The 23084-nt window shown below is 41.8% G+C and overlaps 1 protein-coding gene and 1 long non-coding RNA gene across 3 annotated transcripts in view; one reads left to right on the top strand and one right to left on the bottom strand.

Annotated features, from left to right (window-relative positions):
• Positions 1-22: 22 nt before the first annotated feature.
• LOC131202175 (uncharacterized) overlaps positions 23-23084 on the top strand; it is a 39998-nt gene continuing 16936 nt past the window's right edge. For both annotated transcript variants that reach the window (XR_009156086.1, XR_009156087.1), the window contains exons 1-2: positions 23-161; positions 10565-10774. This is a non-coding gene — a long non-coding RNA (uncharacterized LOC131202175). The remainder of the gene's footprint in view (positions 162-10564; positions 10775-23084) is intronic.
• Positions 2034-9953, bottom strand: LOC131202174 (dual specificity tyrosine-phosphorylation-regulated kinase 2-like). The gene is given in 3 exon segments (XM_058190886.1): positions 2034-2297; positions 2299-3405; positions 9547-9953. Coding segments are annotated over 3 exon segments (1596 nt in total). The 5' UTR covers positions 9951-9953; the 3' UTR covers positions 2034-2212.

Genomic DNA, 23084 nt, shown 5'->3' on the forward strand with positions numbered 1-23084 from the left:
CGGGCCTCGGACGCCTGCGCGAGAAGCCACCAATCAGAGCCTGCACGCGGGTTTGCCTTCGCCGCCCCTCTGGCTCTGCCCTTTCCAACTGCCGGCGGGTCTCCCGAGCGGGAGCGCCTTCTTCTCTAGCGGGGGAAGGGTAGTCGCCGCTGTAGGATAAGGTGGGTTTATGTTTATATTCAGATTCGTATCCAAATAAATAATGGTGAATGGGAAGACCTTACGATACTTACCCCCCCCATCAGATTGTTGAGATAATATGACCCAGAGATGAGCCAGCCATCAGTGTTCCTATTGTTGACTTTGGGAAGTTTGAGGAACGTTGAGGTTGTTCCTATGATATATTTTCAGTGTTGGAATGAGTGAAATTAAGACCAGGTTTTATGCATTCATATAATATTAATCCGTATGTGTAAGTGAATTGATAGTAATTTTGGCTAAAAGATCACTTATGCCCAGGCTAAGCCCTCGGGATGCCCTGACCTACAGCTCCTATAGTTCTTAGCCTGCATGACCACTGATGCATCCAAAGGGAATATTGAGAATCACAAGGTATTGTGATTAATAACCCTAACCCTAACCCTAACCCATTTCTACAGCTAGAGCAAGGGCAAGCTGGGTGGTGCCTATAAGTCATCAACATTCCTTCTTTGGTGCCCAGAAGTTCTGTGTCTCCCTAATTATATTTTCTAAAATTTGTGCATGTGTGTAGATGTGTGTGTGTGTGTTCATATACACACACAAACACATATGTAGATGTATATATGAATGAAACTAGCATGCTGCAAAGTGGAGTTTTATAGAATGTCTCAGTTTTTATAGTCCCATAGATTTTTTTATTTTTTGTAAAACAAAAATGTACAGGGAATTGAAATAGCGTGCTTAGCTTGTGATCGGGTCATCCATGCAGGGGAAGGAGAAGGCAAGACAAAATTTTTGAGGGACTGGGGATAGATAAACAGATCTCCTCCTAAATTTGACTTCATATTCATTGATGCTTTGTGGCTACCCAGAATCACTGGCTGCTACGTTCTGACACAATTTATTCTGAACCATCCAAATGTTCCTACTGGCAATACTTAAGAATATGTTACTGTTTTCTTCAGAACAACTTATTAGCCTTCTTGGAAACAGAGAAATGCAAGAAATGTCCTCCTATTCTTCTTATTTGTCCCCTCCCATGTGGCTGCTCTCTTTCATCTATGGTGCCAATTGTGACTCAAACACTCCGCCAGGGTTTTTGTGCTTGCCTATTCAGGAATAAGCCTAATTTAATTCAGGGGAACAGCTGAGTGAGTTGCAGTATTTAAGCTCTTGGGCTCTATTTTTTAAAATTTATTTTTATCCCACCTTTATTATTTTTACAAATTCCATTAAAGGAATGGAAATTACTTCCAAATGAACAGATTCAGAACTGTTTTCTGAGGTTCATAAATATGCCAAATAGCACCATTTCATGCTATAAATGTTTACATTTACATTGGCCAAATAGTGGAATATGTTCAGGTTTTTTTTTAATGTAAATATTGCATCTTCAGAAACTTTGCATCAAATTTCAGTATTTCTTCCTGGATATTTTATAGAGAATTGTTAAAGGAGTGTTATGAGCATGAAGTAAGCCCTTTGTGGATGCTCTATCAGAATATTTTAACCATTTTTATATGGCATTCTGTAAATAATCCATACTATTGGCAGAACCACAAACAGCCATGCAAAACCTCACATATAACCCTGAATATTTTCTAGATCATTGCATGAAAATATGAATAAATGTTTATAGGAATGGAGCCTACTACTATAACAAAAGTAATGATAAGAAAGTATTAAAATTCACTCCTAAGAAAAGCCATGTTGAGAAAAAGGAATTTTCTTTTCCTCACCTAGCTAAAAATATCAAGCTTAGATAGTAACCAGTGGCCTGACACATCATTGTGCCATACTAATTCCATGATAAGGTTAATTGTTGTTTACAAGAGAAACATTTCATTTAAAAAAGTGTAAAAACTTAAAGCATTGTCCCCATGTTGTTTTTATAAAATCAAAACCGTGCTTAACACATTTAAAGTAATCAATGAAAAAATACAAATGTTTAAAGGTATTGATCAAATAAAAATAGAGATCTGAGCTTCTTTTTCATGTGAATAAGGCTCAGTGACATAATTGCGCGCGTTCTCTCTCTCTTTCTTGTACTCAGCATTAGATTATTCAAATCTCAGCTCACAAGCTTTGGCAACACTGTTCTCTGCTGAATATTCCCATTGGCATCCGTCATCTGTGCCAGATTAGTCCTCAGTTTAAGCTGAGTTTGAAGTTGGAGATAACTTGGAAATGGACGTGATAGCACCAGTGCTTTCTGTTATTCTTTTTGCTGAAGTCTTCTCCCCAGTTGGCGGCTTTGGCAAACGTCTCCTGAGCCAGGGATGCCGTAAAGCCTGACTAGGTGTCATACGCAGCATTGGATCCCACTCTAAACACTGTTTCAAGAAGTCAAGGAAGAGCGGATCATCACATCCTTTCAATGCACTCCCCCATTCTCTGCTCTCTGGGGGACCACGCACTTTGTCCCGCCTGGAACGTCCACCATTAAGCACAACAGAACCATCCGACAAGGTAGTAATGGAACAATATTGGGGGTAACCCTTGGAGCTCACAATTTTTTTTGCTCTTTTTGATGAATCCAGTAGTTTCTGGGAAGGCATGCCCAAGAGTTCTATCATACAAACCAGCTGATCTCCTTCATCTTCTCCTGGTAAGAGAGGATATCCTGTTAAGAGTTCAGCAAGAATGCAGCCCAGGCTCCACATGTCTATTGGCATCCCATATCGAGCACCAAGGATGACTTCAGGAGCACGGTAAAAACGTGATTGGATATACGTATAGACGCGCTGGTGCTCATAACAGCTAGAGCCAAAATCAATCACTTTAATACCACTCCTACCCTGTTGTTTTAACAGAATGTTTTCTGGTTTAAGGTCACAGTGAATTATTCTGTTTTTGTGCAAAGCATCCAAGCACTGCAAAATGGAGTGGGCAAATTTACGAACCAAAGGCAGGCTAAAGCCCTGAAATTTATTTTTCTTAATGAGCTCATAAAAGTTCATGCTCAGCAGCTCAAATGTCATACATATATGGTTGCGGAATGTGAAGTTCTCCAGCATGTGTATAACATTCATGTTATTATCTTTATCCTGTTTTTTAAGGTGCTCCAGAATTTTAATCTCTTCTACAGCTTGGCGGTGAAAACGCTTCTCATTTCTCACCATCTTCAGAGCAACATGTTGATGCATCTTGTGGTCATATGCCTTTACCACTTGTCCAAAACTTCCTTTCCCTATAACTTTAAGAACTTCATATCTGTAGGACTTCCGTTGGTGCCGTTGGCATTGAAGACGATCCCTTGGATCGCCAGCCCCGCGATCACGTTAAAAAACGCTTGGACAGCGCAAATCAGCTGTCTGACGGTTTGGAAACCTTTCCTTCGGGAGAAGAGGGAAAGGAGAGCAGCCGGGTGAGGGTAGAGCTCCCTGAAAGCCCCAGGAATAAAGCCAGGGGCTTGAAGGGTGAGAGCTCCCTAGAAGCCTGACAGAGCTCCGGATCCGGGACGCTTCTGCTTAAGCAGAACAAGACACAGCGACCACTTCTGTGCCTAATATTAGTTCTAACCTGATCCCAATGCAGACGGAGCAAAAACAGGAGCGCTGACAATTGTAACTGCAAGTACCAAACCTTAACTTTGTTTCTACATTGTTTCCTTCTGAATCAACTTAAGAAGAACAAAGGAAATGATGCCGGTAATGTAATAGGGCGTGAAAGTGAAAGTTAAGAAATTGCTTGTTAAGGCTGTTAGCGCTCTTAGCACTGTTTAAGGCTGCTGGATTTTATATTGAAGTGGAGAGGCTTAAAAGTGAAAACTGAAAGCTTTATAGATGACAGAATTGACTTATTTAATTCAATTACTGTGTTTTTGAAAAATCAAGGAGAATTGGATTTATTGGAGTTATCTAAGTATATTTAAAGCAAGATGGCCTCTAAGCAATTAAAGCCTGGAGTTTCTAAAAGTGCTGGAGGTTCCCCAGCTCATATGGCTAGCCCACAAGCATTAAATTTGGAAGCCTTACAAGAATCTTTGAAGGAATTTTTAAAGGAATCAATAGAGCAAGCTTTAAAGCTCCAAATTGCTATTATGGAAGAAAAACTTTAAAAAATAACAGATGAGATATCAGCTCGCAATAAAGAGAAGACATAGTGTCTGCATTTCAAGGTATGGTAAATAATATGATCCAGTTGGACGAAAGGGTGGAAGAAATCAATCTAATTTGAATTTGGAAAATAAAATGGAGGAGGTTCAAACCAAGGTGGACAGGGCAGATGAAGAAGTGGTTTTGTTACAATATAGATCGATGGAGTTTGCCCTGAGAGTGAGAGGATTGAAAGAAAACAAACAAGAGAATTTAAAAGAGATTTTTTCAGAGGCCTTCACACAATTGATTGGAGAGCAACCAATAGACTTTTTATTCCAAATTGATAAAATCTATCGTGTCAACTCCTGGGCTGCTAGACAGAGACAATTACCAAGAGACATTGTGATCTATTTTACAACCAGGAGGATTAGAAATGAAATTTTATAAGCCTCCTACAAAAATAAAATCCAAATAGCAGGACAAGAGTTATTAGTGTTGAAAGAAATTCCTCCTAAAATGTTAAGAAACAGAAAAGAGTTTACTTTCTTGGTGAATGAACTTCGAAATCGACAGATACAATTTAGATGGGATGTTCCAACTGGATTAATATTAATTTACGCAGGAGAAAGATATCGCCTTAATATAGTTTGGAAGGCAAGAGATTGCTATACTAACGTTTTAAAGGCTGGAAGCCCACCATCACCAGATGTCAGGAGGAGAAGAGAAGCAGAGATGGCAAAAAAGTCTAAGAAGGAAGGAAAACAGATACAAGCACAAGCGGAAGCTGCAATTACTGAAGAAATTTTATTGCAATCATTGGATACTTCCCAAACTCCAGAATTAATGGAAAAAATAGGAGATGCAAAAGAGCAAAGATTGATTAGAGCAGCTATTAAACATAAAGAACAAGAAAAGATGCAACAATCTCAAGCAAAAACTCAAGAAATTACTAAAACAGAAGCTTTGGGAGGGGCCAGGCCAAAGAGAAAGATGCAGGAAGACTTCCAGCCGATGCTCCAAAAGCTTCAAGGTGCCAAGAATGGCAACTAGATTCTTAATTTGGAATGTTAATGGTCTAAATTCACCACAAAAAAGAACAAAGATATTTCATTATTTGAAACAATTTAAAAATGATGTAATCTGCTTGCAAGAAACATATTAGAATATCAGATCAAAAATATTTGAAAAATTCAAGATTAGGTACACATTTTGTTGTATCGGCCCCAGAAAAGAAGAATGGTATAGTTATATACCTAAAGAAAGAACTAATAACTAAATTAGTTGAGGCAGATGCTCAAGGAAGATACATTGCAATTGAATTTTTAATAGAGGGGAAGAGAACACTTCTAATTGGAGTATATGCCCCTAGTCAACAGCAAGAAAAATTCTATAAATTTTTGCATACCAAAATAATACAGTGGAATTATAAATATTTATATTAATGGGAGATTGGAATGGAGTATTGGATACGCAAAAAGATAAAAAAAGTATTTCTTGAAATATTTCAAGTCGCACGAAATTGCCTAAAGCTTTTTTTGATATGATGGAAGATCTGGAGCTGAGAGATATTTGGCGAGAACGGAATGCTGAAGAAAAAGACTTCCCTTTTTTTTCTGGCAGACATCAATCCTTTTCTAGGATTGATTTTATACTAATTTCTACTGATTTTCTTTTCAGGGTAAAGAAGACAAAGATACATTCAAGAACTTTGACTGATCAAATATGGGTGGAATTTGATCAGGAAAAGGGAGTTAGGAGATCCTGGAGGTTAAATGAAAACTTGTTTAGATATGAAGAAAATGTAAAGGAATGTAAAAGACAAATGAAAGAGTTTTTTGTTATGAGTATGAATAAGGGTTCACCGATAGAAATGTTTTGGGATGCAAGTAAAGCATATATGAGGGGAATTTTAATATATATGAATAATAAACATAGACTTAAACAGCAGAAGAAGTGTAGGGATTTAGAAGAGGAAATAAAAAAGAAAGAACAATTACTCATACTTAATCCAGAAGATAAAAAAGTTAAAGAGACGATAAACATATTACGAGGGCAGTTTAATATGCTGATAGCAGACCAGGTAGCAATTAATCACAATATGTTAAACATAATACATTTTGTAATGCCAACAAACCAGGTAGAACAGAAATCACGTATTATTGGAAAGATAGAATACAAAGGTAAAGAAGTGTATCAACAGAATATGATTAAAAAAGCTTTTTTAGAATTTTATACAAAATTATATGCTAGCGACTCAATTCAAGATATAGATATAGATAAATATTTACAGGAAGAGAATATTTCTGAGCTTACGCCAGAACAAAGGGAAGGATTGAATAACCTCTGAAGAAATTATCTTAGCTATTAAGCAGTTAAAAACAGGAAAAGCTCCAGGAACAGATGGACTAACTGCTGTTTATTATAAAAATGTACAGCTTGAAATAGTGCATCCGCTTAAGGAGTTATTTAATAAAATTCAACTTGGAGGAGATGTACCTCCATCCTGGAGATCCGCTTTTATTTCACTGATACCAAAGGAAGATCAAGATTGTACTAAACCAGAAAATTATATGCCAATATCACTTTTGAATACTGATTACAAGATTTTTGCTAAAATATTAGCAAATAGATTGTTAGTTATACAACAAAAGATTCATAATGATCAATCAGGCTTTATAAGAGGGAGACAAATGAGAAATAATGTTAGACAAATTGTGAATTTATTGGAATATCTGGAGAGAAACAACCAGGTCCCTGCAGTTCTCTTTCTTGGATGCAGAGAAGGCATTTGATAGATTGAATTGGAAATTTTTATTTAAAATAATAGAAAAGATGCAGTTTGGGGAATGTTTTGCACAAACGATTAGGGCAATATATCAGGGACAAACAGCACAAATGATAGTTAATGGTAGTTTAACAGATGTTTTTAGAATTGAAAAAGGGACAAGGCAGAGATGCCCTTTGTCGCCACTATTGTTTATTTTAACGTTAGAACCCTTACTGAATAAAATACATGGGTCAAATAAAATAAAGGGAATTAAAATTAGACATCAAGATTATAGATTAAGGGCATTTGCAGATGACCTGGTTGTTATCTTATCCCAATCAATACAATCGGTTGTACACTTGATGGATATAATTAGTCAATATGGAAAGGTATCTGGATTTAAAGTAAATCAACAAAAGACAAAAATAATAACTAAAAATATGACTATACAAAAAAAATTGAATTAGAGAGAATAACGGGATTTGAAATAGTAAAAAAGGTTAAATACCTAGGAGTGTATATTGCAGCTTCAAATGTGAAATTATATAAAAATAATTATGAAGTCTTATGGCAAAAAGTGCAGAAGGAAATGGAAAATTGGAAAAAGTTGCAGTTATCTTTATTGGGAAGAATAGCAGTAATAAAAATGAATGTTTTGCCCAGGTTTTTATTTTTGTTTCAAATGATACCAATACTTAAGAAAGATGCAAATTTGAAGGAATGGCATAATGGAATTAATAAATTTATATGGATTGGTAAAAGACTGAGAATAAAACTGAAAATAATACAGGATACATGTGAAAGAGGGGGTCTTAAAATGCCTAATTTAAGATTATATTATGAAGCAGCTGCCCTATCAGTAATTAGTGATTGGTTTAACTTACCAGAAGAAAGAATATTGAATATAGAGGGTTATGATTGGTTATATGGATGGCATGCTTACTTACTTATGATAAAAAAGTGGATAAAGTTTTTAAAGGTCATGTACTTAGAGATGCTCTGTTGTGGGTTTGGAAAAAGTATCAATATAAGTTAAACTACAAAATACCTATATGGGCAAGTCCCAGGCATTCAATAGAGAATATAAGTACAGAACAAAAACAGGAGGTGATTACTTATAAAAAGCTTCTCTCTATGGAAAAGGGTAAATTACAATTGAAATCTCTAAATATAATGAAAGAAGAAAGGATAATTCATACTTGGTTTCAGAATGGATAGCTGCAAGCTAGTGTCAAGGTTTCAGAAAAACCTCTTCTGCATAAAAAAAACTCAGAAGCCATTGTCTTTCAGAGTTCTTTACTAGCATAAGGAAACTGGCACACGATGAGTGAAATTCCAAAACTGAACTTCCGGATTCTTTTCCCAGTTATACAAACCCCAAGAGTCCCACCCCCCTAACCCCTGTGCTGGTCACATGGTCCCACGTTCTCCCAGTTCATTCGAATATCTTCTCGCCACTACTCCTGCCAAAGTGAAAACCATCCGACCTTGACCACTTGAAGAATGTTACCATACCCCTCAACCCCCCTTCTTCCCCTCAGGGGAAAAATGTGGCAGCGTCTGGAACCCTAAGGCCTAGTATGGTTTCCAGGCCTGACAGCTAGATGGAAAGAGGACCGGAAAATTGGTATCATGCAAAACGAGGAAAATTTGGTAAAACAGATTAGAGACCAAAGTCAATCGCATATTAAAAGATTGTATAATGCATTGCTAGAAATAGATTCAGAAACGGAACTAGTTAAGACTGTATGATAAAATGGGCAGAAAATATATAGGAACCTATAATGATGGAAACTTGGGAGAAAATTTGGGTTAGAAATGTTAAATTTACACAAGCACAAAATTTAAGAGAAAATTTCTATAAAATGTTTTATAGGTGGCATTTAGATACTAAAAAATTAGCCTGTGTGTATCCGAATTTGCAAGCTAAACGTTGGAAATGTGACTGTGATGATGCTACATATTATCATATATGGTGGACTTGTAAAAAAGTCAAACCATTTTGGATAAGAATTTGGTGGGTCATGCAAAATATTTTGAAAAAGAAAATAAAGTTTACTCCACAATTGTTTTTACTTGGTATAATTTTGGATTGTACGATAATAGAGAGTAAATTGATTTTAAATTTAATATCAGCAGCCAGACTATTGGTAGCGCAATAGTGGAAGAAGGAACGTCTGCCTACGATTGAAGAATGGATATTAAAAGTTACAAATTTAGCAGAGATGGCAAAAATTTCAGCATATTTGAAAGACTGTTCACAAGAAAGATACATAGTGGAATGGAGAAGATGGATTGACTATATTCAAAATAAATATCAGACCAAGAAATATCAAATAGCTTTTGAATGAACAGACTGCAAGAATTATATTTATATTTCTCTTTATGTAAAAGGAGAGTTAAGGTCCTAGGGGAGGATGAAAGTTTATGTATAGTTAGCATAAGTTTAGCTTATGATTGTTAGATGTTTGTTATACCCTGTATTTTGCTCTGGGAAGTCTGGGGGGTGTGGGAGTTGGGAAAAGGGGGGAGGGGGAAGGAGGGGAGATATTTGTTAAAACTTTTTTAATTAAAAAAAAAGAACTTCATATCTGTATTTGCACATGAGATCTCTGGTCATCATCATATCCACAATTGTTTGGACCACTAATTACACCTTACCTTTTGTTTGCATTTGGACCCAAGAAATATATTTCATGGTAGCTGAAGATCTCATGATGCTCAAAGGCTGTTAGCTTTTGCAGGTATTGCTTCATTGCTTGCTCAGGAGTCATGGGAGTAGCTTTTATCTTTCCTGGCCCTTCGGTAGATTTCAAGGAGTTGGAGCTCCCCTGACGCCTATGACAGCTCTCGAGCTGTCTATCTTGTACCACTGACAGTCCTGATTTTGCTACTGTTGCAAGCCCATTTGGTTGTGTAGATAGAACTGTCCTTTTGTTACTATTATCTTCAAAGAGCTGTTGGATCTGCCCATGACTGGTAACATGTAGGTGCTCATTCATGGTTTGCTTATTTCCACCAACCTAAAACACAAAACATGATTTTCTAGTTAAAAAAACTGCAGGCTGATAAAAGTTTCCAAAATTCTATGAAAAAATAAGACTAAATTAATTCCGGGCTTATACGCCCTTCTCTTTACTAAACTGTGCATTGAGACCACTAATGAACCAGATCACCAGTGGAATTCTGCTAGAGGAAGAGAACTCTGTGTGACCACTCAGAAGCTTCTCTAGGATCACAGAACACTCCAAAATAGTAATTGATATTACTTTTGGGAGAATTGTCTGCTTTACGGAAATTTTCATGGGAACTTCAAATAGTTCCCAATTTTTTCCATAATAATAAATTATAAATCTAGATCCAATTCATTATACTTCAAATATCATGCACTGTCTTGACCTCCCATGGTCTTTTCCTCATACTTCGCTATGTAATATCACATTATTAGTATTGGAAACATTTCACATTAACATTTATTGCTTCAAATTAACTCTCATTATAAATTCTACAAAACTACTAAATATATAGTTTTAATAATGAATAGTGAACTCAATTTTTTTTTGAAAGAAAAGGAACGTTGGACTTACCTTGAACGTTCTTTCTATGTGCACTGCAGGAGAGTCCAAGCATGGGCTTTAATTTGTCTGACTGGCTAGAGACTGAGTTGGAAATCTTTCGCCACGCCTCCTCCTCCCGGCCGAGCCTCAGTTTTTTCAACGAAGACCAGGAACTGGAGAAGACGCAGTCCATCTGAAGAATCGACCACTCCTGGACCCCGGACCACAACATGGACTCTCCTGCAGCGCACCTAGAAAGAATGTTCAAGGTATGTCCAACGTTCCTTCTCCTGTGCTCTGCTTGTAGAGTCCAAGCATGGGATATACCCAAGCTAATTTGTCATTGGGTGGGAAACAGATTGGTCCAGGGTCCCCTCGGCCAGCAGGACTCGCTGTAACATACATCTCCAAAACGCTTCCTCTGCAGAAGCAAACTAGTCCAACTTGTAGTTCCTCACAAATGGAGAAGGAGAAGCCCAAGTGGCTGCTCTGCATATTTCCAGAATCGAAGCTTGCGTAGCCCAGGCTATGAGGTGGCTGCACTCCGAGTCGAATGCACCGTGATGCATCGCAGTACAGGACTGCCCTGATGTTCATAGGCTAAAGCAATACAAACCTTGAGTCAATGTCCAATGGTAGATGGTGGTGTGTCTTGCCCACCCTCAGAGCAGCCGGGGCCTTCTTACCTGCTCCCCAACACTGAGGAATGTATGCCTTCCGGCCCAAGTCCTGGCTCCATGCCCCCACAAACTGCAGAAGAAGGAGCATCTCCCTGCCCCAGCCCTGACTCCATGCCCAGGCAAATGGAGCAGCGAGACCCCTCCCCCTCCTCCACAGCAGGTGAGCCTGAGGAGGGTTTACTCCCAAGAACAGCTGATTGGAGTGACCCTCGCATCAGAAGATTGGAGAGGCGGAGGCAACAGAGGAAGGAGGGCAGGCCTTAATGAGTGCTGAGTCATGGAGCCACACCCCATGGCCTATATAAAGGAGCTACTTTCTGGCAGTCTCTGAGTCAGGCAAAAGTCGAACTTATCTTGCTGAAGTCACTTACTGGTCTCCTGCCTGCTCTGAGGACTTTGCTAGGACTTTGGGCAGAGCTACAGAGGCAAGCCTGATTCGGATTTCCCGGACCCAGCCGTCAGCGGAGGAGTGGGACACGACAGATGGTGACACCTTCTTCCCCGTAGACCTGGGCTGAAATGACACAAAGAAAGATTCTGTACGCCGGAAGATTGCTGTACGCTTAATGTATCTCTTCAGAGCTCTGCGTACATCCAAAGTATGCCAATGTTTTTCACGTGGATGTCTCATCTTTGGACAGAAGTCAGGTAGAATAACTTCCTGAGCCAGGTATTTATCTTTGGCACAAATGTCAAGTCCAAACGAAGAATTACTCTGTCCGGGCGAAAGATGCACAAATCTTGACGCACCAAAAGGGCAACCAGCTCTGATATTCTGTGTGCAGATGTAATCGCAACTAAAAAGACAACTTTGAGCATGAACAGTCTGAGAGTGGCAGTCCTTAAGGGCTCAAATGGAGATAAGGTGAGAACCTGCAAAACCACAGACAGATCCCAAGTCGGATATCTGTGTATCATTGGTGGCAACAGGTTGGCAGCCCCTTTCAAATAGCTGCAGACCTTTGGGTGCTGAGAAAGTGGAATCACTCCCTCACCAGGTAGGATGGTTGCCAAGGCCGCAACCTGACGGCGCAATGTATTGGTGGACAATCCTTTCTCGAGACCCTGTGGAAGAAAATCCAAAACTCGTGGAACTGTCGCAGACGTAGGAACCAAGCTCTTTTTGGTACACCAACAACAGAAAGATGCCCAGGTAGCATCATAAATCCGAATCGTTGAAGCTTTCCTAGAAGCAAGCATGGTAGAAATTACTGTCGGTGAAAATTGTCCTTTTCGGAAGACCTCCCGTTCAAGTGCCGAACGGCTAGCTTGAGCCACTGAGGGTCCGGGTGTTGGAGGGCTCCTTGGCTGAGGGAGATCCTGTGTGGTGGTATTGTCCAGGGATGGGAAATGAACAGTGACATCAGATCTGCAAACCACGGACACCGCGGCCAGTGAGGTGCTACCAACAGCACCTCTGCTTCTTCCTCCAAGATCTTCCGTATGACTCTTTGGATCAGAGGAATGGGAGGGAATGCATATAGTAGACCGGCCGGCCATGGGCACCAAAGGGCGTTCACCCCTTTGGCCAGCGGCGTCCAGAACCAGGAGAAGAACCAGGGCAGTTGAGCATTCTGCAGACTAGAACCAGGTCTAGAACTGGTGTCCCAAATCAAGCTGACATGAGATGGAAGAGGTCCAGGTGGAGCAGCCATTTGGACTGATCGATGGTTGTTCTGCTCAACCAGTCCGCCATGGAATTGGATGTCCCGGCAATGTGCTCCACTCACAATGACAGCAGATGTTTCTCCGCCCAGAGACACAAAGTCCTCGCTTCGCGCATGAGAACTTTAGATCGGGTGCCTCCCTGCCTGTTGACGTGTGCCTTGGTGGTGACATTGTCCGTCAGCAACAGCATGTGATGATTCGACAACTCGGGTTGAAAGTGGCACAGCGCCAGATGAGCCGCTCTCAGCTCCAACCAATTAATGTCATTGAGTAGATGCTTCTGGGACCACCTCTCTTGCACCATGTTGGAATTCAGATGGGCACCCCAGCCAAACAGGCTTGCATCTGACTTCAGCACCAGTCTGGGAAGCTCTCGGAATAGGCATCCTTTCTCTACAGCTGCTGACTTCCACCAATCCAGGGAGCGAAGGACCTGTAGAGGAACCCTGATCTTGCCTAGTGAGTTGCTGCGCTGTGACCTCTCACTGGGCAGGAGGAGCCATTGTAAGGCCCTTGTATGTAAACGAGCCCATGGGACTATCGCTAGGCAAGAAATCATTTCCCCTAATAACTGGGAAAGAATCAACAAGGGAACTAGCTGTAGGGACTGGACCTGAACTACCATCTCCCTCAAGCTGTCTCTGTGTTCCTGGGATAGGAAGACCTGGGATAACTGAGTGTCAATCACCGCCCCCAAATGGGTAAGCCTGGTGGATGGTGTCAACTGGCTTTTGTCCCAGTTCACGGAAAAACCGTGTTCCTGGAGCATTTGCAACATGACTTGAAGGTCCAGTTCTGCCTGCCTGAGGGATGATGACTGAATTAGTACATCATCGAGATAACACTGCAGGCGGATATGTTGCGCCCGCAGATGTGCTGCTACTACGTCCAGCAACTTGGTAAAGGTTTGCAGGGCTGTTGTGTCTCGCTCACTTTCTCCGCAGCCGGGTTCCTCTTATCTCCTGCCTAACGCTGAGGAATGTCCTGGCATGCCTCCAGGCCCCAGCCCTGGCACCATGCCCAGACAGGCCGAACAAGACAAAGGGCCTGACGTGCCTCCAGCCCCCAGCCCTGGCTCCATGCCCAGGCAAACAGAGCAACTAGACCCCTCCCCCTCCCCCACAGCATGTGAGCCTGAGGAATGTGAATTGCCAACAGCTGGAGCCTGGAGATATCCTCGCTTCAGGAGAATTGATAGGCGGCGTCAGCAAAAGGAAGGGAGGGGCAGGCCTGGATAAGTGCTGAGTCATGGAGCCACACCCCATGTGTATATAAAGGATCTGCTTTCTGGCATTCTCTGAGTCAGGCAAAGTCTACCTTAGATTGCTGAAGTCACTTCCTGGTCTCCTGCCTGCCTTGAGAACTTTGCTAGGACTTTGGCAGAGCTGCAGAGGCACGCCTGATACGGACTTCCCCGACCCGGCCGTCAGCGGAGGAGTGGGACACGACAGGGGCTGACAAGAGGCCGAAGGGTAGAGCTCGGTATTGCCAGTGGTGGCCTGCATATGGAAACCTCAGGAACCTCCTGTGGGACAGCCTGATGGAAACATGGAGGTATGCCTCCTTGAAATCTATTGATGTTAAGAGATCTCCCTGTCTGATGCAACCCAGGATTGACTGAAGGGATTGCATCTTGAACCTTTTGTACTTTGGAGGGGTGCGGCCAGCAAAGGTGACACAGTGTGAATTCATGGGCTCCTGAAGAACGCTAATATCCCAGCTGTTTAGGGGATTCCCCAGGGAGTCATAGCTGTCTTGTAGAGACAGCAAAAACAGGGGCACAGGCTGGTGTGAACAGGGAAGTCGCAAATTCCCTGGAGCGCCAGTATTTGCTTTCAACCCAGCTGCGAAGGAAGACAGCCATTAGGAGCTGTCAAAAGCTGGAGCAGCCACACGGAAAGAGGAAAGAAAGAGAGCGAGGCAATTATCTGGGTGAGAAATGGAAGTCTTGAAAACAAGATTCTTTTTATATTTTTATCTCTCAAACTTTAAAAAGATTTTTGAAAAGTTATGGCAAAGAGGAGGCAGATAAATAAGACCACCTCCCCACTTCCAGAACAGCAGCAGAAGAGAGGAAGCCAGAAATAAATACTAACTAAAAACTAATCACAGTAAATTTAAAGCAAATTTAATGGATTGAAAGCAGATTGGACGAAGAGACTTTATATGGCTAATGAATTGTTAGGTATTGCTATTTAAATTTAAATTTCAGCTTTGAAAGTTTAAAGTGGAAAAAAGAAAGACTTTTAAATAAGCAGCACTATCATCTAGTGGTGATAGAGAAATTAAATGGGAATATTGTATAGAAGATGAAACAAAGCGACCTTGGAGATTGTTTTGAAAAGTGATATATATGGTATAATATAATGATAGAGGGGATTAAAAAACAGAAAAATGGAAAAACCCCAGGGCCAGATGGATTACCAGTAGAATTGTATAAAGAATTGCAAGATATATTAAGTGATAAAATGCTACAAGTATTCAATGATTTACTAATAGAAGCCAAGGCACCGAAGTCATGGATGGAGGCATATATAACTCTTATACCAAAGGAAGAATCAGACCTGCAACAAATAAAGAATTATAGACCAATTTCATTATTAAATGCAGATTATAAAATATTTGCATCAATTATGGCGGAAAGACTGAAGACGTTGTTGAAGGAATTTATACATTTAGATCAAAATGGTTTTCTACCCAAAAGACAAATTAGAGATAATATAAGAATAATATTGGATACGTTGGAATATTACGAAGCTCAGAAAAACAAATGGCGTTGTTATTTTTAGATGTGCAGAAAGCATTTGATAATGTGAATTGGGAATTTATGACTACACAATTACAAAAGATGGATTTTGGGGATAGATTTGTAAACATGGTTAAGACTATATATAAAGATCAATCGGCAAAGGTAATAATAAATGGCGAAATGACAGAAAAAGTAGATATCAGAAAAGGAACTAGACAAGGATGTCCGTTATCTCCATTGTTATTTATTTTGACGTTAGAGGTTTTAAATAGAAAAATAAGACAAGATAAAGAAATAAAAGGAATGAAAATTAAAAAAGAAATATACAAGCTACAAGCGTTTGTGGATGATTTAGTATTCATTATGGAAGAACCAATGGAAACAAATTTAAAGTTAATGCAACAAATAGAGGAATATGGAGAGGTAGCAGGATTGAAAATAAATAAAGATAAAACTAAAATTATAGTCAAAAACATGAGAGAAAAACAAAAGAAGCAACTAATGCAGAAGTTAGACATTCAAATAGTGAAGAAAGTGAGATATCTGGGCATTCAATTAACTTCAAGATGTATTACATTGAAGGAAGATAATTACTATAAATTGAGGAACCAAATTGAAATAGATTTGGAAAAATGGAAAAATTTGCAACTATTGTTACGGAAGAATAGTGTTAATTAAAATGAATGTACTGCCGAGAATTTTGTTCTTCTTTCAAACAATTCCGATAAAATTGGAGAAGAAATATTTTGAGACTTTGAATAAGATGATGTGGAAATATATATGGCCAGGGAAAAAAGCAAGAATTAATATTAGTGCTTCAAGACTCTAAGACTAGAGGAGGATTTGGCCTACCAAACTGGGAACTTTATCACCAAGCAGCAATGTTAACCTGGGTTAAAGAATGGATTTTACTGAGAAATACAAGACTATTGACTTTGGAAGGACATGATTTGCAACTAGGTTGGCATGCTTTCTTATGGTATGGCAAAAATAGGATACATGGATACTTTCAGAGACATTGTGTAAGAAATGACTTATTAACAATATGGGAGAGAGTGAAAGAAAAACACTACATGGAAATACCAATGTGGCTTTCAACAATAGAAGCATTGATACATCCGAATATGATTAATATGAACAATGTTATATGTTATAAAGACATTTTAACTGAGAAGGGAGAGTTAAAACAGAAGCAAAAATTAGAAAAACAAGGGATTGAGACTGATTGGTACACAAGATTGCAAATACAATCAAGATACGATAAAGACAATATGGTTTTAATTTGGGCGAATCAGAATTGGATCAGATACTGACTGATAAGGATGAAAAAATGATTAAAAAATTGTTTAATTACTTATTGTAAGTTAGACTAGATGATGAAGAAGTAAAAGAAACGATAACATGGGCGAAAAATTTTGGTTATGCAATAGAATTAGAGAAATGGCAACAACTATGGGAAAAGAATTATAAATTGACAATGGCAATGGCATATAAGGAAAACCTATATAAAATGTTTTATAGATGGCACATGCCACCAGAAAGACTAGCAAAATTGTTTAAAGATAAATCGGCTAAATGTGGGAAATGCTCGAATTTGCCGGGGTCATATTATCATATATGGTGGATATGTATAGAAGCAAAAAAATATTGGTTTAGAATACAGACATGGTTAAAGGAAATGCTACACAAATCCATAGAATTGAAGCCAGAAATTTTCTTATTGGGTATTTTGCCAGAATGATATAGCAAAGAAGAAATGTATTTAATTATCCATGTAATAACAGCAGCGAGACTTGTATTTGCGCAAAACTGCAAAAATTAGAGAGAATCCCATCAGAAGGTGAAGTAATAAAAAAAGAACTTGATTGTGTGAAAATGAATAGATTAACTTTAAGAATAAAAGATAAAGAGGAATCAGTGTATTTTAAGACATGGGAAAGATTTTATGTATGGTTAGAAAAGAGATAGAAATAAAAGTCAATAAACAGATAAACAATGTTAATAAATGGAAAAGAAATGAGAAAACAGGTAATTAAGAAATAGAAACCCAGATATCGCCAAAATAGATGGAAGATGGGGAGGGGGAATGAAAAAGAGAAAAATAGATATAAATGTACAACCATGAAATGCTGGATTGGGTAAAATAGAAAAGAAATAGAAAAGAAAGTATGTATTACCAGAAAATTGGAGTTGCTCGGATACCAAACAAGGGAAATAATATACAACAAGGAAGAAAGAAAGAAGAGAGAAATAGAAGGTAACAAAGAGGAGGTGAAGTAGAGAGAGGGATGGAAGGAAGGAAAAGGAGAGGAAGATAAGTTAGGGGATAACAGTAGGATAGAAGGTGAGAAAAGAGGGAAAAAGAAGAGGAGTGGGGGAGAGGAAAGGGAAGGAGGAGGTATGAGGAAGGAGAGGAAGAGGAAGGAAAGGAGGAAAGGAAAAGAAAAAGAGGAAAGGAGAAGGAGGGAGGGAAAAGAGAAGAAGGTTTGTTGTAAAACGAAGGGAAAGAGGGTAGAAGAGCAACTCCAAAGGTAATTAAAAAGTTTTATTTTTGTGCTTTCTTTAGAGAGAATATGTATGATTATCTATGAGTAAGAAAATGTACATTTATAATACGTGTATAAGAAAAATAAAAAACTTTAAAAAAAACTTTTGTACTTTATATGAATGTTTAGTTTCTTTAGGTTCAATATAGTTCTTTGGCCGCCCAACTCTTGGGAACTAGAAAGAGGATGAAGTAAAACCCCAACCCTCTCTGCCCCACTGGCACCGGTTCTATGGCCTTGATATCCAGAAAATGCTGTATCTCGGCCTCCATCATGGCCTTTTTGATGACATCTCTGGAAACAGGACATTGAATGAATCATCGTGGGGGGCTGTAATAAAATTCCAGGGTCAGTCCAAGATTTACAGTCTGTAAAGCCCAAGCATCTGTGGTGGTAGCCCGCCACTGGTCAGCAAACACCCTTAACCTGCCGCCAATGGGAGCCTGAGCCCATGAGTTACTTTGAACGGCAGTAAGGCCGTCCACCTGCGCCCCTATAGGGCGTCTAGATTGCAGTTGCCGAGCTCTGTCTCGAAAGGCTGACCTGTCCTGTGATCTGTCCATGCTGCAGGAATACTGTCTATGGAATTGGGAGGCGGAGAATCCCGCCTCAGCAGTCCGAAAGGGCTGCCTGTGGTAAAAGGGAGTAGATCTTCTGTCTGTTCTCTAAGAAGTCTGAGGCAGCACCTTGCGTTTATCCTTCCCTTCTACCAGAATGGGATCTAACACCTCCCCAAACAACTGCTGTCCCTTAAAGGGGGCTGCAGCAACCGCCATTTGGACCTCATGTCCGCCTGCCATTGGCGTAACCATAATAAACGTCTAGAGGTGATATTAGATGCTAGAGCTCTAGACGCAAATTTGGCTGCATTAAGAGTCGCATCCGCCATACACTCTGTTGCAGCAATCAATTTACTGATGTCTTGTTGGAGGCGGGTATCCTCAGGAGATGCCCTGGCCTGCATCTGCTTTAACATCAGGCTGTTCCATCAGTACAGTAAGTGGGAGAGGCAGATATGGCGGAAGTGGGGGGCCGTATCATGTTCAGGGGGTGCGCACTCGCTGTTTAAAAGCGATTGCGCGCTCCGGCCCCTCAGACTTTTTCCGTTCCCCGAGTGGCCAGTCTCCTCAGGGCTTGGACCTTCGGCTGATGTTATGCAATGCCAGGTCCGTAGTAAATAAAGCCCCCCTGATTTATGATCTTATACAGGGGGGGGCTACAGACCTTATGGGCATCTCGGAGATTTGGTTGGGCATTGAAGGAGGGATGCCCCTGGTGGAGATGTGCCCACCGGGTTTCCGGGCATTTCATTAGCCGAGGGCCCAAGGTAGGGGTGGAGGGGTGGCGGTGGTTATTAAAGAGAGTCTAGAGCCGATGGAGGCCACTGTGAATCCCTTTACGTGAAGTGGGGGCGTAGGGTGCAGGTGGGCTTGTTGATCGCGTACCTGACTCCTTGATGCGTGACAACAGCCCTGCCTGAGTTGCTGGAGATGATAGCTGGGATGGCGGTTGATACCCCTAGGGTTATGGTCGTGGGGGACTTCAACCTGCCATCAGCCGGTATGTCATCAACGGTGGCTCGGGAGTTCATGGCCTCCATGACGGCCATGGACCTGACCCAATTAGTTGACGGCCCCACCCACGTTGGGGGAAACACACTGGATCTGATTTTTGTCTCTGGACAGTGGTTGAGTGATCTGGAAGTATGAGAATTAGTCACTGAACCTTTGTCATGGTCAGATCACTCTCTCCTTCGTCTGGACTTTCGGACCGCCGCTCAACACCGCAGGGAGACGGGACCAATGCGTTGGTTCCGTCCCAGGCGACTGATGGACCCGGAGAGGTTCCGGATGGAGCTTGGGCCGTTCCCTGGCGATCTGGCCCACGGCTTGGCCGAGGAGCTTGTTGCGGCCTGGGAACAGGCCGCAGCGGGAGCCTTGGACCGTGTCGTGCCTTTGCAGCTTCTGACCCGGCATGGGTCTCAACCAGCTCCTTGGTTTTCCGAGGAGCTGAGGGAGATGAAGCGCCGGAGAAGACGCCTAGAGAGCGCTTGGAGGTCCAGCCGTTCTGAAGCTGACCGTACACTAGTTAGGTCTTTCACCCAGCCCTATCTAGTGGCATTGAGGGAGGCCAAGCGGGCCTATGTTTCTACTCATTGCGTCAGCAGAGAACCGCCCAGCCTCCCTGTTTAGGGTGACTTGCTCCCTCCTTCACCAGGGGGGGTGCGATGATCCCTTACAGGGTTGTGCTGAGGATTTCAGCAGGTATCTGTTTGACAAATCGCTCAGCTTCGGGACGGTCTGGACCAAAACTGGGTAGTTTCGGGCGAGGTGATGGAGGCTAGTCTTGTTGAGACCATTTGGGAGGAGTTTGATCCTGTGGCTCCCGAGGACATGGACGGCTGAATGCCACCACATGTTTATTGGACCCGTGTCCCTCCTGGTTGGTGCTGGCCACCCGGGAAGTTACACGAGGCTGGCTGCAGGGGATTGTCAACGCTTCCTTGGGGGAGGGTGTTTTCCCACTGCCTTGAAAGAGGCGGTGGTGAGGCCCCTCCTCAAGAAGCCCTCCCTGGACCCAGCTGTTTTGGGTAACTATCGTCCAGTCTCCAACCTTCGCTTTGTGGCGAGACCCGTTCCAGTCCGGTTTCCGACCCAGGTACAGCACGGAAACAGCTTTGGTCGCGTTGGTGGATGACCTCTGGAGGGCCCGGGATAGGGGTTATTCCTCTGCCCTGGTTCTCCTAGATCTCTCAGCGGCTTTCGATACCATCGACCATGGTATCCTGCTGCGACGGTTGGGGAGTTTAGGAGTTGGAGGCACCGTGTTTCGGTGGTGCTCGTCCTATCTCTCCGACCGATCGCAGACGGTGTTGGCAGGGGGGCAGAGATCGACCTCGAGGCGCCTCCTTTGTGGGGTGCCACAGGGGTCAGTTCTCTCGCCTCTCCTGTTCAACATCTATATGAAGCCGCTGGGTGAGGTCATCAGTGGTTTTGGGGTGAGTTATCAACTGTACGCAGATGACACCTAGCTGTACATCTCCACCCCTGACCACCCCAATGAAGCTGTCGAAGTGTTGTCTCGGTGTTTGGAGGCCGTGCAGGTCTGGATGGGGAGAAACAGGCTCAAGCTCAACCCCTCCAAGACTGAGTGGCTGTGGATGCCGGCATCCCAGTACAGCCAGCTACAACCGCAGCTGACTGTTGCGGGCGAATCATTGGCCCCAATGGAGAGGGTGCGCAATCTGGGTGTTCTCCTGGATGGACGGTTGTCTTTTGAAGATCATTTGGCAACCGTCTCCAGGAGAGCTTTTTACCAGGTTCGCCTGGTCTGCCAGTTGCGCCCCTTTCTAGACCGGGATGCCTTATGCACGGTCACTCACACCCTCGTCACTTCTCGCCTGGACTACTGCAATGCTCTCTATATGGGGCTCCCCTTGAGGAGCACCCGGAGGCTTCAGTTGGTCCAGAATGCAGCTGCGCGGGTGATAGAGGGAGCCACTCGTGGTTCCCATATAACACCAATCCTGCGCAGGCTGCACTGGCTACCTGTGGTCTTCCGGGTGCACTTCAAGGTGTTGGTTATCACCTTTAAAGCGCTCCATGGCATAGGACCGGGATATCTTCGGGACCGCCTTCTGCTACCACATGCCTCCTCAGGGTGCCGTCAGCCAAACAGTGTTGGTTGGCGACCCCCAGGGGGAGAGCCTTCTCGGTGGGGGCACCTACCCTCTGGAACGAGCTTCGACAACTTCCTGACCTCCGGACTTTTCGCCGCAAGCTGAAGACGTACCTATTCTTCCGAGCAGGACTGGCTTAATAGGGGTTTTTAATTCGTTTTTAAATGGGGTTTATTTTTATATTATGTATTTTACATTTAAATTTAGGCCATATGGAATAAGTTTTTTTTAATAGTTTTTATTATAATATATTGTATTGTTTTACCTGGTTGTTCACTGCCCTGAGTCCTTCGGGAGAAGGGTGGTATAAAAATTAAAATATTATTATTATTATTATTATTATTATTATTATTATTATTATTATTATTATTATTATTATTATTATTATTAACCATAGAAGTATTGTTCTAGAAAAAAATGAAGCTGCTGTGGCAGATCTAATTTACCATTAATGGCAATGGTGAGTTTTGCGTGTAGCTAACTCTGCTTTCTTATCCTCAGCTCTCAACCCTCCAGCCGTATTAAAAGGAAGAAGAGCAGCTGAAGCCAAATTTGCCAAAGGGGCATCTACAGTTGGAACTTGAAGAAGCTCCTCAAGCTCCTTTTCAGCTGTGTACATCTTTTTACCAATGCCACTGGGTGCAGGGACTGAAGCAAGCTGCTCCCATTGCCTTTGAATTACATCAATAAAAAATTTTCAGGAAGGAATAACTTCAAGAGTTGTGACCTGCTCTGTAAAAAGGCTAGCACAAAGATCCTGAGATTCCATAGGATCTGTGGCAGAACTCTCCATCCTACCCATATTAGCTGTCGCTTTGGCCTTAAGCAACAAGGTTTTAAAGAGATTGGGCCTGAATAGACCCGAATAAGTGGGTCTATCTGGGGAAATCCTTTCCTCATCTGAAAATTCAAAATCTCCCAATTCCTCTTCTCCTTCCAGCGAGGCCTTGCTGTAATCTGAATGGGGATTGTAATGGGATTCCTCAACATGACCCCTGTCTCTATGAGAATGATGATGATGCAGAGATTCAGACCTTGAAGGTCCTGGCTGCAAAGGAGCCAACAGCCCTCTTTGAGCAAGTGCCTCATCAATACCTTGAGTAATAGTCTGCACTATAGCCAAACGCAATTCTGCAGATAACCTCTGCCCTGTAGACTCTTGGGGGCGTAGCCCAGCTGCTGTGGGCGTAAACGTGGCAGATGGAGCAGAACGCCTGTTATCAGGTACAGATACTGAACCTGAAGCAGACACCAAAG

Source organism: Ahaetulla prasina, chromosome 7 (genome assembly GCF_028640845.1).
Source record: "Ahaetulla prasina isolate Xishuangbanna chromosome 7, ASM2864084v1, whole genome shotgun sequence".
Classification (NCBI taxonomy): domain Eukaryota; kingdom Metazoa; phylum Chordata; class Lepidosauria; order Squamata; family Colubridae; genus Ahaetulla; species Ahaetulla prasina.